The 15156-nt window shown below is 46.2% G+C and overlaps 1 protein-coding gene across 3 annotated transcripts in view; it reads right to left on the bottom strand.

Moving 5' to 3' along the window:
- Positions 1 to 15156, bottom strand: part of LOC142249911 (cytochrome P450 2D15-like) — a 106055-nt gene that overhangs the window by 14900 nt on the left and 75999 nt on the right. For 2 of the 3 annotated variants that reach the window (XM_075321886.1, XM_075321888.1), the window contains exons 5-7: positions 13635 to 13808; positions 9389 to 9530; positions 8101 to 8288 (exon numbers count right to left, since the gene is read on the bottom strand). In XM_075321886.1, the coding sequence (XP_075178001.1) occupies positions 8101 to 8288; positions 9389 to 9530; positions 13635 to 13808 (504 nt within the window). The remainder of the gene's footprint in view (positions 1 to 8100; positions 8289 to 9388; positions 9531 to 13634; positions 13809 to 15156) is intronic. The other variant, XM_075321887.1, reaches the window with a different exon arrangement.

Raw genomic sequence — 15156 nt, 5'->3', positions numbered from 1 at the left:
TCTTGGAAGACTGCTGGTGCATTACATAGGCCGAAGGGCATCACGCAGTATTCATAGTGCCCATCGCGAGTATTAAACGCGGTCTTCCATTCGTCCCCAGAGCGGATACGAACTAGGTTGTAAGCACCCCGAAGATCCAGTTTGGTGAACACACGGGCTCCTCTGAGCCGGTCGAACAATTCGGGGATGAGCGGCAGAGGATACTTGTTCTTTACGGTGATCTGATTCAGACCCCGGTAGTCGATGCAGGGGCGTAGGTCACCCTCTTTCTTCTTAACGAAGAAGAAGCCCGCTCCCGCAGGAGAGGAGGATCTCCGGATGAATCCCTTAGCCAGGCTCTCTGTGATGTAGGTAGACATGGCCCTGGTTTCGGCTGGGGACAACGGATATATCCGTCCTCGAGGTGGTGTTGTTCCTGGGAGCAGGTCGATGGCACAATCGTAGGGACGGTGTGGCGGAAGTACCTCAGACTCCTTCTTGTCGAAAACGTCTGCGAAGGACCAATAGGCCGAGGGCAGTTCCGGTAGGTTCTCTGGAACCGGAGGTCGTCGGATGTGTGGTATGGACTTCAGACACTTCTCATGACAAGAAGGACCCCATCGGGTGATTTCGCCAGTACCCCAGCTGACTGAGGGTTCGTGTGTCCGCAACCAGGGAAGTCCCAGCAGGATTTGATGGGACATGTGTGGAAGGACGTAGAGAGAGATGTTCTCGGTGTGCAGGGCACCGATACGTAGTTCGACCGGTCTGGTGACCCAGGAGATGGTATCAGAGAGGGGTCTCCCATCCACAGAGGCTATCACGAGGGGTTTGTCAAGTGGAGTAACAGGCAGCTGGTACTTGTCCACCGTGGCCTGCTGAATGAAATTGCCTGCTGCCCCGGAATCGAGGTATGCCTCAGCCGTGAACCGTGTCTCTCCCGTTGACACTTGCACAGTCCACATAACCGGGTCTGAGAGAGTCCCAGCACCTAGGGTGGCCTCTCCTACCAACCCTAGGCTTTGGAGTTTCCCGGCCTCTCTGGACAGGCGCGTAGCAGGTGTGTGCCCTCTCCGCAGTAAAAGCAGAGGCCCTTGGCGAGCCGCTCTGCTCGACGCTGTTCAGACTGTCGTACTCGGTCAATCTGCATGGGCGGTAGAACAGTCCGTGCAAGTGAAGGCAGCGGAGGAGTCCCAGGGACCACGGAGTCACAGAAGGTGGTCTTGGTGACGTAGCTCCGGTTCGGAGGCCGAGGTGATATCAGGCGGGGTCCGGAACCTCTGGAGCAAGATGACGGGTCACCGCAGGGATCCGGGATGGTACGGACTGTCAGATGGCAGACGGACAGCGTGCGGGGATCAGGACACGGCAGACTGGATGGCGAAGCAGGCACGGCTCTACAAAGAGAGATAGGTGAGTACGAGCACAGTAACACCAGGAGACCTGACTCCTAGCTCAGGGAACACGAAGATCAGGCCCCGCCCCCTTGGACAATGACCCCTTATATACCCTGTACCTGTGCAACCTCATTTCCTGTTAATGGACGCTGGCCCTTTAAGAAAGGGTCAGTGACCGCGCGCGCGCCCTAATGCGCATGCGCGCCGCCCGGGTGCCAGAAGCCAGGGAAGGAGGCTGCGAGGAGGACGCAGGGGAGCCGGCCCGGACCAGGGAAGCTGTCGGGCGCCGGGATCGGGGGCCCGGGGCCCTGGGACGGACGGAATCCGGTGACTGGGGAGCGGAGAGCGTGGCAGGTGAGCCGGGGAACGGGGGTGAGGACCCGGGGAGCGTGACAGATAGTTTATTGTCCGTGACGCCACCCACGGTTGTGGTGATTAGGTGTACACCACCGCTGCTCTGGCTGGGGATCCCGGGAGTGATGGTATGGAGCAGCCAGTTGTTGTGTTGCCCCTCCATGGGTAGGGGTTGGTGATCCCGGGGCCCAGTGATGGGGTGTTGGATGGTGGACAGGCAGGCTATGGGGCCTGTGGAGGTGCAGGGGCAGCGCTGTGCCGCACGGCACGGAAGTACTCACTCAGCCAGTAAACACGACACAGTTCTCGGTAAACAAATGGCTGGTTGGACGGGTCCCTCAGACGGTTGCGCTGCTGATATCCCCTGCAGTTGACGGTGACGGTCTCTTCCCTGCACTTATGTGTTGTTGTTTGGTAGCGATGGGTTCCCACTGGTAACCTGCTCCCCAGCTTAGATATGAGCCGGAGGAGCTCCACTCTTGCCCGCAGGCGCTGGCCCTGGGAAACTGGTGCCTTGGCGGTGGCGGTGTCTCCCCTTAACGGTCGGACTGTTGCCTTCAATCGGGACTTGGTTGTTGGGAGACAGTCGTCCCCTTCACTGACGGATTTGGAAAATTATGGCGACTCCTAGCCTTGCCGGGATCCGAAAGGCCCCTGCCCTGGTGCTGACTAATCTTCATATACCGCTCCGGTACCGCCGGGTCACCACCCGTCCACGGTCCTTTCGGCAACCTCCAATCAGTCTCGCCTGCAGATGGTCACCGCCGTCTGCCAACCTTGCTGTCTCAGTCCGGGGCACACACCCGGACTAACTTCAGGCTTCTTGCTGTCACTTTCTCTTGCTCCTTTACCACTTCACTTCACTTCCTTTCAACTCTAACACTCATCTGCTTGTTTACTCCTTCACTTCCCTAGCTGATCTGCCTGGTTTTCCCGCCTCCAGAGCTGTGAACTCCTCGGTGGGTGGAGCCAACCGCCTGGCCCACCCCCTGGTGTGGACACCAGCCCCTGGAGGAAGGCAACAAGGTTTTGTGTTTTGACCTAGTGTGTACCTGCAGGGAATGTGGGGTGCGTGTGATGTTATGACCTGTGACCCCTGGCTTGCCCAGGGCGTCACATGACCACTCACTGCGACCTCCAAGACACACTGACAGAGCCGCAGCTGTGAAAATGGTGATGTCTCTGAGTTCACCTGATGTCACAGCTAGCAGTTCCCATGGTACCCCAGCTGTGACCTCAAGTGAACCAAAAGATTCAGCTATTTTAGGTTTGCGAAGCCAAACGACCTGACTTGCCAATCACTAATATGGAGTCTGGATCAGTGTGAGGCACAACTCCTGCCTTATTAGTTCCTCCCCTCTTACTCCTCCCTGAAGCTCTGCCTCCTCAGAGTGGTTGGTGTATGAAGTCTGGATCAGTTTGAGGCACAGTTCCTGTCTTATTAGTTCCCTCTCCTACTCCCTCTGCAGCTCTGCCTCATCAGATGACCGCTATATGAAGTTTATATAATAAAAACACTTTTATAATACTCACCTAAGGTCCAGTCAAATGGGTGTTGCTGCTCTCCGATCCGGCGCCTCCTCTCTGCTGCAATCTCCGTCCTCCTTCTACCCAATCTAGTATGGATGACGTGTCTATGTCATCTACACAGGCCGACATTGCGGTCCTGTACAATCACACTTTGATCTGCCCTGCAGATGGCAGATCAAAGTACTGTAATGCGCAGGCGCGAGGAAAGGTTAAAGACCGCCCCCGCGCATGAGCACTATAATACTTTGATCTTCCCTACTCAGTGCGCCTGCAAGACCTTAATGCTTGATCAATGACGTAAGATGCATCATGCACACGGGCCTCAGAAAAAGGAGGACAGCAATTACCGCAGAGAGAAGGGGCCAGACCGGTGAGCAGCGACACCCATTGGACCAGACCGCCCCCTAGGTGAATATTATAAAAGTGTTTTTTACGTTCTACACAACGGTCTGGGCACTTATATACAGTATTCTGGAATGTTGTATACAACAGGGCAATGGTGGTGGCCACAGCTTATAGTTGCCAAATCTGATGATACTGTAGGTCCCCTTTAAACACAGAGAAATGTGACAACTGTCAGAGAAGCAGCAAAGTGAACAAACATTTGTCACTCAGCCACTGATCAGAGCTGTGACATTTCCCTTCTAACTGAGCACAGAGCCTCAGTCCTGCTGCTCAGTCAACCTCCACCCCCTGCTGTAACACCGTCAGACTGACTGTACAGAATGGGTAAACAAATAAATGGCAAACGAGATTTAATGTTGATAAATGTAAAGTAATGCTCCTAGGACGGAGTAATCCTATAGCTGCGTATACATTAAATAGAAGTAAACTCGGGACAACAGAATGGAGCACCCCACGGGGCCTTGGGGAATACTCGTCAACGGGCCGATGTAGGGTCAGGGGGTTGTCACGGGTGGCTCTTGCCAGGTTTCGTGACCCCGAAGTGTCCACAAAAGGGAAAGTGGATGATGTGAGTTGTAGTTGTCTTGTGATGCCACCTGTTGTGTGCGGCCAGGGTGTCGCAGCTGGGATGGTGCAGCTCCCCACAGGTGGAGCTGGGCCCCAGGGAGGATGATGGGGGGTGGTAGTGACCATTGGCACCGGAGCACGGGGTGATGATGCCGGCAATGAAGGACTCACTCAGTAGCTGCGGTTCAAGGTTTTTACTCATTGTCCAGTTGTCACCCTTAGAGTGCCGGTCTCTGCCATGATGGTCCCCAGCTGATCCCGGATAATTCAGAAGTCATTGCCGGTGTTGGGGATTGTGGCCCCTTACTTCCTTTCTTGTGTGGATCCCCGTGACCTGAAGTGCTTGTTCGGTATTAAGGTACCCGTCCCGTCTGCAGTTAGTGCGAGTCCGTGTGGGGCCTGACTGTAAGGCCAGAGCCACACAGGGACAACTGTGATCCTCGTATGACACTTGGGTCATGCTGGCAGCACAGCAGGAGCCGAGTGTCATGCGAGTGTCATTGCGACTGATGTCCAATCATGAGATTGGACCACAGCTGCGGGGGGCGGGCTGGCACTGAGGAGGGGCAGTCCAGCGCTGAGGAGGGGAGGGCCAGTGCTGCAGAGGAGAGGGAGGGATTTATCTCCCTCTCTCCTCCGTTACCGGCTATTGCCATTCTCGCTCTGCGCTCGCATTACACCGGTGTAATGTGACTGCAGTGCGATTTTTCTCTCGCCCCATAGACTTGAATGGGTGAGAGAGAAACTAGGATCGCGTTGCACCTGCAGCATACTGCGACTATTTTCTTGGTACGATTAGGGCTGAGAAAATAATTGCTCATGGGTGCAAGCACAAAGTTTAATATTGGTCAGAGTGGAATGCGATGTTTTATCGCATTCCATTCGCTCCGATTTTCTTGCCTTGTGGCTTAGGCTTAATCATGACCTGGGCTTTATTATCCTACTGTGCTCCGGGATTCTTGTGGTGGCCAGAGGGACTTAAAATTCCCCCTGTCTGTCGGATTCTGGTGGCGCAACCTGAAACATACACCACCCTAGGGCTCCGTACCCTGTACTGCGCCTGTCCCGAGCGTACAACTAAGCTCTCCCTGTATTTGCTCCTATGTCCGACAGATTCCATCGGTAAGCCCTCCTGCTTCCTTCCCCAACCTGTGTCAGGGGAAAACTCTCTTATGTGTAAGTGACCTCCTCCCTCTCCTTCTAGTGGCTGCACCTCCCATCCCCAAGTTCCTGTCACTAGTGGGTGGATGCACCAGTTTTTTGGTGGCAACTCTAAGACCCAACCCTAGCCCTGTCCACAGTTGGGAGGGCAACCTGCTGTATTGTTATGGAATGTTTGAATGTGGAAACGACACCGAACTCCTCAATACCCAGGATGAGTATCGCACCTTAAGTGAGGTGCAGTACCCTGTGGTGACTGAAGCCTCAGGGGCGTCACAAGAACAGGAGAAGGAATTGGGTATTCTGGTTGCAAGTAAGCGCTGAGCAGCAGTACTCAATGTCAGGGAGCACCTGCAAAAGCAACCAAGATATTAGGGTGTATAAAAAGAGAGATTATATCCTGTGACCCAAACGTTTTGTTACCCCTCTATAAATCACTTGTTAGGCCACATCTAGAATCCAGTTTTATGCCCCACATTTTAAAAAGGACATTCAGAAGTTAGAGTCAGTTCAAAGGCGGGCAACTAGACTACTACAAGGAATGGAAGGCCTCCTATATGATGAGAGGTTGAAAAAGTTTGATTTGTTTAGCTAAGAAAAAAGAAGTATTAGAGGAGATCTCATTTATATGTATAAATACATGTGTGGTCAATATAAAGAACTGACACATGACTTATTCCTTCCAAAGACGATACTGAGGAGCAGGGGGCACTCACTGCGAGTGGAAGAAAAGCGATTCTTGCAGTTAAATAGGAAAGGGTTCTTTACAGTTAGAGCAGTCAGACTGTGGAATGCCCTACCACAAGAGGTAGTAATGGCAGATACTATAACAGCTTTTAAAAAAGCTCTGGATGATTTCCTCAGTACACATAACATTGTCAGTTATAAATTACTTAGAGACAAAATGTAGAATTGATGAAGGAAAGTTGAACTAGATGGACCTAGGTCTTTTTTCAACCTAAGTAACTATGTAACTATGTATAATATGTACTAATAAGCACAAAAGAGGATGAAGCAGGAGAAATAAAACAGTTATGCTAGGTCAGCATGGAGATTTTGTTTTTCTCTTGTCACAGCCCTGCTCCACAGCTGAGTGAGGTATGTTGGTTCACAATGATGCTCCTTTGACAAAAGGCCAATTTTCTCACATTCCTTGAGAACACCTTTAAGATAATGCACACTAATCAGTTTTATTGCTTTGCCACATCTGAACATTGTATCACCCCATACATAATAAGGAGAACCAAGTAGCCTGATGGCTGCTATTAGTTACCTGATCATTAATAGTGGTTGTTCAGGACTGACAAATGTAACAGACCGGTGAACAGAACTACTACAAAGAAACCACTCTAAAGGGTGCTTTACACGCAGCGACATCGCTAGCGATGTCGCTCGTGAAAGCACCCGCCCACGTCGGTTGTGCGTCACAGGCAAATCACTGCCCGTGGCGCACAATATCGTTAGGAGCCGTCACACGGACTTACCTGCCTAGCAACGTCGCTGGGGCCGGCGAACCGCCTCCTTTGTATGGGGGCGGTTCGTGCGACGTCACAGCAGCGTCTCTAAGCGGCCGCCCAATAGAAGCGGAGGGGCGGAGATGAGCGGCCATAACATGCTGCAGATCTTCTTCCTTCCTCATTACTCGCGGCCGCAGGTAAGCAGGTAAGCTGTAGTTCGTCGTGTAGGTGTCACACGTAGCGATGTGTGCTGCCTCGGGAACGACAAACTACCTGCGTCCTCAACAATCAACGATTTTTTGAAAATGAACGACGTGTCAACGATGGGCGATTTGGTGAGTATTTTCCATCGTTAACGGACGCTCGTATGTGTCTCACGCAATGACGTCGCTAACGATGCCAGATGTGCGTCACGGAATCCGTGACCCCGGCGATATATCGTTAGATACGTCATTGCATGTAACGGGGCCTTAAGGGTATGTGCATATGACATCTTTTTCAGGCAAGGTCCACCCGGAATCTGATTGAAAAAGCACCTCAAAAACACACCATAAAATGAAAATTGTTCATATGTTCCGTCTTAAATCACTTCTTTTAACCACTTCAGGGTTTGGAAGAAGTGACATGTTAATTCTTCAGGTGAGTATAAAGCTCATTAATATAAACAGTGGAAGAGTCGTCACGAGAACATTAACAAAGCCGCCTCCGAGAAAGAATAATAGGCGTTAATAATACACTACAGTGGAAAAACCTCCACTGACAGTCCACCCAATTAAGACCTCCCCCCAGTGGGACCTGATTGGCTGAGGGATATAGCACAGGAGGGGTTATGATGCAGAGATCGGCACTATTTCCGGTCTCAGAATGTGCGGCAGAAGTTTGGCAATGTGTAATAGCTCACCCCTGGCGCAGATGGCAGTCTTACTGTCTGTTACCTTTGACTGACAGATTTTTTTCCTATGTACGAACGTAAGGAGAGACCTGTCAATCACTTGGAGCACTGGGAATACACTGAATAAACATGGACTCAATTTGAAAAGAAATATACATTCAGTTGTTTCTGGTTAAACATTGCAACTACTATAGATCACTTTGTAGAAACTTTCTCTTTTTTTCATTTTTCAAACAGTATTGTTCCATTGATCAGTGTAAAAAAAGGAATTTGACTGTGATAGTGAGCATAATACAAACATCCAAGGAAGGATTTAGTTAATTTATAATATCAAAAACATATAAATATAAAGTGTTACCTTTGGGATGAAATATCCCCCTATTTCTGTATTCCTATATGACATGTGATAAGCAGCGACTGGAAAAATATCTCCACAGCGTTGAACTTCGTGGATGACAGCATTAGTGTACGGCATGCTCAGGACATCCGCCATTGTTGGTTTTCTATTTCTGCCAATCACTTCATCAATCTCTTTGTGAACTCTCCCTAAATAGGAGTATATTTTAAGTATTACTGTCTATACGTTTCTAAGGGAAAACTATTTTTTAAACATGGGTTGATAAAAAATGACTTTAAGCTACGTTCACACTTGCAAATAAACATTCCATTTGTCTTTTCTGTTTTTAGGAGCAACCAAAGAGAATCAATCAAGAAGAGGGATCAATTGCATAACCGCTGAAAACAGAAGCAGAGGCACGCCACTGATTATCATAGGGTTCATGTGGAATACATCGGCATGTGACCGATTTTGGAACAGAAAAAAAAGCGCCTCATGCAGAACTTTTTCTTCCATTCTAAAACTAACATAAATAAACTCAGACGTACTTCATAGTAATCAATGGGGTCTCTGTGCTTCCGTTTGTACACGTTTTACATAAATTCTGTTTCTCCATTCCTAAAAAAGGAATAGACAGGTGAAATGTCAAAAGGTGAGTGTGAACGAGGCCGAGAATGTCACATTGATCTTTGATTTAGAATTTTGGAACTAATAGAACTTGTAAAGAAAGTAAAATCTAATTTGCAAGAATTTGATTGAAAACAAACAAAACTTAGTAACTTGAGAAAAAGGGGAAAATGGTGAAAGTAGGTAAAGAAAGCTTTTTGGCACGCATTTTAAGTGTTCTGTCAGTGTTTAGTTTCGTGGGTTTTCTGAAAACTCGCTGATTACACAGCGCTCTACTGTACCGGCATGGGAAAAAGGAGGTGTACACATTTATGTGTGGACTAACTAGATCCCTCTACTTTGAAAATAGGAGGTTTAAACCCCACAATGGCTTTAATTCTGTCATATACCCTGATTACACAGTGACTATTACCTCCAGATTATTAATATTTTTGATGCAGAGATTCTACCGTTAAGACTGGAGTCACACTTTCATGCGACTCTCGCGAAGATCGCATCACACAGCCCAGACTGGCCGCTGGCTCTCCTGACAGGAGCATTTTAGCATAGTAATACAAGAAACTCACACGCTCAGATCAGGAGAGCTGGCGATTGGTCCAGGCAGTGTGATGTGATCCTCATGTGAGTCACATGCAAGTGTGACTCCAGCCCTAAAGTTACTTTCTTTTATGAAGCTACTTACGCTGGACTTCTGGGTAGAGAATCATGAACAGCAGAGCCCATCTCGATGTGGTGGTTGTAGTTTCTATGCCAGCTGTAAACAAATCAATTGTTGTAACCACAAGGCTTTTCTCATTAAAGCTGCTATCTTTGTCGCCCTTTGCCTATGAAAATGCAGACAAAATATAAACACATTAGTGTTTATTTACTCGCTGTTTTATTGATATTGTTTGACAATAGTTTTCGTACATGTTTCGGTGGAGCTAAGGCTAGTGTCACAAATACAGTACTGTCTGCTGAGCACCGCATTAGGATTTCAATTTTCCAAAGTAACTGAGTCAGCTTCATCTAAATGAATGGCTTTGTGGCAGCTCTGTCAGAGGTTTCTATTGAAATCTTGATTTTCAGAGATTCCATCAGAAACCCGGATGCAATGCTCATCGGAGGCCATTGTGTAAATGAGCCTAAACTGCTCTGATCTACTGTCTTGGTCACGGGGTTCTTATCCCAATATGAACAGTAATTGTTGAAATCTACAGTCATGTCTCCAACGTCATCATCCCTTACAGACAAAGGAATAAGTTTACACGTCTTATGTCAGGTACCTGTGTATACAGCAGGCTCAAGACCTGAGGCCACTGCACACAAAGAGCATGCTGACTGTGTTACACAGCCAGCATCCACCTCCAACACAGCGATCTCTTAAAAGCTGCTATCAATCAATGACAAAGGCATGTAGATTGCACCATCCCGTGCCCTAATTAGCTCCACGGGTGACACGATTCTTTGTGGCCTGAGCATCATGGCCTAATTTGGTATCTATCTAAGATTGTGCAACCATATCACATGTCTCATATTGCGTAATCAGCTTGAAAGGTATAAGAAACCGTCCATTTTCTTTATTAAAGAGCAGAGTTATTTGATACACTACGGACGTGTCTTGTCTTGGTGTGTTAACCGTTACTCTCAGAATCGGCCGATCCACATCATCTACCTGAGAAGAAGTAGAGCACAGCTCTGACACTAGGTACCGATAGATTGCATTTGCTTCTCTAGGCCTAGTGAAGCCACCATGGCTGCCATGTTGGTATTCATGTGAAGCCTAGCCATAGAAAAAAATATTACAATTCTTTGTTATTACAGTATATAGAACAATATATTGCAAGTTCTATGGCTATGTGCCCAAGATGGGTTTTTAGTGAGTTTTTGACACTGAGTGTATTTTTTCTGTTTCACAGATGCAGCACCTTATAGTTCCAGCAAAGGGGGATGTGATTTATTGAAATCTCCTGTCCACTATGCTTTTTTTACTCAGCGTAAACTGATCTACGGTGCAGGTTTCAAATCCACATTATGCAAATTTTCCCCTGCAGGTACGCTGAGTTCTATGTGTAGATTTTTCCCATAGACTTGCATTAGTTCTTGAAAATCTGCAGGTAAAAAAGCACATGCATTTTTAGTACGTTTCCGCTGCAGGAACGCATCAAAAATGCATGTAATCCGCACATACACTGTGTCCAGAATTATTAGGCAAATTAGTGTTTTGATCACATGATATTTTTTATACATGTTGTCCTATTCCAAGCTGTATAGGCTTGAGAGCCAACTACCAATTAAGTAAATCAGGTGATGTGCATCTCTGTAATGAGGAGAGGTGTGGTGTAATGACATCAACACCCTTTATAAATGTTGCCAGATGCTTCACCCCTGGAAAGGGATGTGCATATGCTGGAGTCTCAAAAACAACTTGTACACAATCTTAACAGTGGTTTTCTCCAAGACAGTAATGAGGCACACAGTGTGAATCAGTGTTCTACACTGTGTGCAGAACTATTAGGCAAATGAGTATTTTTATCACATGATAATTTTTATACGTTGTCCTACTCCAAGCTGTATAGGCTTGAGAGCCAACTACCTATTAAGTAAATCAGGTGATGTGCATCTCTGTAATGAGGAGGTGTGTGGTGTAATGACATAAACACCCTATATAAGGTGTGCTTAATTATTAGGCAACTTCCTTTCCTTTGGCAAAATGGGTCAGAAGAGACATTTGACGCGCTCTGAAAAGTCCATAACTGTGAGATGTCTTGCAGAGGGATGCAGCAGTCTTGAAATTGCCAAACCTTTGAAGCATGATCACCAAACAAACAAGCGTTTCATGGCAAATAGCCAACAGGGTCGCAAGAAGCGTGTTGGGCAAAAAAGGCGTAAAGTAACTGCTCATGAATTGAGGAAAATCAAGCGTGAAGCTGCCAAGATGCCATTTGCCACCAGTTTGGTCATAGTTCAGAGCTGAAACGTTACTGGAGTATCAAAAAGCACAAGGTGTGCCGTACTCAGGGACATGGCCAAGGTAAGGAAGGCTGAAAAACAGCCACCTTTGAACAAGAAACATACGATAAAACATCAAGACTAGTCCAATAAATATCTTAAGAATGATTTTTCAAAGGTTTTATGGACTGATGAAATGAGAGTGACTCTTGATGGGCCAGATGGATGGGCCAGAGGCTGGATCAGTAAAGGGCAGAGAGCTCCACTCCGACTCAGACGCCAGCAAGGTGGAGGTGGGGTTACGGTATGAACTGGTATCATCAAAGATGAACTTGTGGGACTTTTTCGGGTTGAGGATGGAGTGAAGCTCAACTCCCAGACCTACTACCAGTTTCTGGAAGACAACTTCTTCAAGCAGTGGTGCAGAAAGAACTTGGTATCATTAAAGAAAAACATGATTTTCATGCAGGACAATACTCCATCACATGCATCCAACTACTCCACAGCGTGGCTGGCCAGTACAGGTCTAAAAGATGAAAAAATAATGACATGGCACCCCTTGTTCACCTGATCTGAACCCCATAGAGAACCTGTGGTCCTTCATAAAATGTGAGAACTACAGGGAGGGAAAACAGTACACCTCTCGAACAGTGTCTGGGAGGCTATGGCGGCTGCTGCATGCAATGTTGATTGTAAACAGATCAAGCAACTGACAGAATCTATGGATGGTAGGCTGTTGAGTGTTATCATAAAGAAGGGTGGCTATATTGGTCACTAATTTTTTTGGGCTTTGTTTTTGCATGTCAGAAATGTTTATTTCTAAATTTTGTGCAGTTATATTAGTTTAGTGAGATGGGAATATATTTGGTTCTTATTAAGTTGTCTAATAATTCTGCACAGTAATAGTTACCTGCACAAACAGATATCCTCCTAAGATAGCCAAATCTAAAAAAAAAACCACTCCAACTTCCAAAAATATTAAGCTTTGATATTTATGAGTCTTTCTGGTTGATTGAGAAAATAGTTGTTGATGAATAATAAAAAAATATCCCCTGAAATACAACTTGCCTAATAATTCTGCACACGGTGTAAGTATATAAATAAAGTTTTGTCAAAGCCAAATACCAGAAATATAAAAAAACAAAGCAGCTTAATTTTTAACATGACACACCAAAAAAAGACAAAAAATGCGTCAAAAACGTGAAAAAACACATAAAAATTGTACAATAAAATACATGCATAACAAAGGATGTAACCTAATTTACATAATAGGTGAAAAAATGCTGCAGAAATTCTACAACATCCAAACTCACAAAACCTCATCGTGGGAACGTAGTCGTAAAAGAGTAGGTCCAATTTTCATCCAAAAAAGTGGGACAAATTATTTCCTCACATGTCATCTGTGGGCAATCGGTTTTTGTTTTTTTTGTTTGTTTTTTTTACAGTAGCAGCTTTTAATAATTTACAGGACCATTTACAGTTTCCTATGCTACAGAATTGCAATGTGTCCATAAAACTCGGATATGATGTGTTGATATCAGATTTTTTCTTGAATCCACGGAGTTGAATGGATCTTGAATACGTCTCATACGAAAATCATGCGTACTGCAATTTCTTTCACGGACACTGAAAAAAATTGGTCATCTACACTCATTGGTTTTCGTTGGTCCAAGTGTTGTCCATTTTTTTCCCAGATAGCAGTAGACGGAAAATACGGTCGTGTGCATTGGCTCAAAGGCTAAAGTCAGGCAGTATTTTCAGTCTGAGTACAATCCAACAAAACATCAGATTGCACTAAAAGCAATGTTATTCTATGGGGTGGTGCATATGTCCGATTTTTTTTCCTTGGACCAAGGAGAAAATAATTGCAGCATGCTCGATTTGACTACGTAAATCGGATGGCACTCAGTCATGAATGTCAATGTGTGACTCCGGCCTTACCTGCAGTCAGACTACACACCACCCATAGTAACTTGTAGCAAGGACAGAACACCTACTTTCTCCATTTCCAGCAAAAAAGCATCAATGAAGTGTCTTGTGTATCCAGGGTCCCAAGTGTTTCTTTGCTCTGAAACCATGTCTGAAACATATGCCTTCATAAATATTTGAGGCTGGAAAACCTTCTCGACCAGCCCAGGTATGTGCCGCAGGCAAGGAATAGCAGAAACCACCTACCAAAAAAAAAAATATTATATATCTCCATCTAGGTATGAAGGGTTAATAGCTTTCCAATAACCTAGCTGGTGTTAAAAATCATTCCATATCAAGCAGATCTCACATTTATTAATGAATTAAAGGGGTTCTCCAGCCACACTAATTTCCGATTGTGCACACTGGTATTCATAGAGTTGACATCATTCTGCATCAGGAGGTGCAACGTGGAGAAGACTGTGGAAAAACCAAGCGCAATAGGGTTTTACCCCAATATGTACGGGGTGGGGAGGGGGGAGTCAAGGTACTCACCAAATGCAGTTGTGCAAGCCACAACTACTATAAAAGCATGTATTTTGCGGATCCCAGGCAGCAGCCACCAGCAGACAGCAGATCACAGAGAGTAAAGGAGGAAGGTGTTCACTTGCTGCGCCAAAGAGATCACTCCAGCAGATGTTCAGATTAATGTCACTTTATTAATCATATGGGTCAACGCGTTTCTGGAGCTTCTGCCCCCTTCATCAGGACCATCAAGAACAAGAAACATCAAATCTGTCCCAAACGGACAAAGACCTGCATTATATAGTGTATATGACGTCATTAAAGCAAAAAAACCGGCGGGAAGCACAGCCACGTTGTCAAAATGTGACGTACTACGGCCAGCCTACTCAATTAAAAAAGAAATAACATGTGTCACCCATCACAAGACAGGACCGATGTGATGACATCACCATCAACTGAAACAATTAAAATTGAAAAAAATAAATAAATAAATATACATATACATAGATAGGGGGAGACTCCACAAAATATAATAGTGAACACACAATTCACTAAGTGTGCAATCCGGAGTGTAGCGTATACAACCCGTATAAATCTCAGTTATGATGTGTCCAAACTCAAGAGTAGAGAGGTGCACAAACTTAGGGAGCCCTAGGTCTGTAAATCACATTGAAACAGGGATATACGACCGAGCTCAAGCCGCCACCAGAGCATGTGCAATCCTCCCATTAAAAAAAGTATATCTCCCGTGACAGTGCAGTGTATTTATGAATGGGTCTGCAGGAGCACGAAGCCCGCTACAGATCAGTAACCCAGGCAGGGTTCAAGAAAGTTCAGAGCGTGGGAAAAATAGACAGGACGCATGCGTCAGTGATATGAAGCAAGAACCAGGGTTCAATGGAGGGCAGACGCGTGGGAAAAAAACTCCACGCGCATGCGTGGGAGTGAAAGTGAAGAAAAACTCTTTAACCTATCAAAGGAGAGACTAAGCGCCCATTAACCCAGTAAAAAGGGGTATCCAGGGAGTATTGTAAAGATGGTATATGTCTCTGTCTGAGTTAATAAAGAAAAAAGTGGTGAATCCCC

The sequence above is a fragment of the Anomaloglossus baeobatrachus genome, chromosome 8 (genome assembly GCF_048569485.1).
Source record: "Anomaloglossus baeobatrachus isolate aAnoBae1 chromosome 8, aAnoBae1.hap1, whole genome shotgun sequence".
NCBI lineage: Eukaryota > Metazoa > Chordata > Amphibia > Anura > Aromobatidae > Anomaloglossus > Anomaloglossus baeobatrachus.
This window is presented reverse-complemented; position numbering and strand designations above follow the sequence as displayed.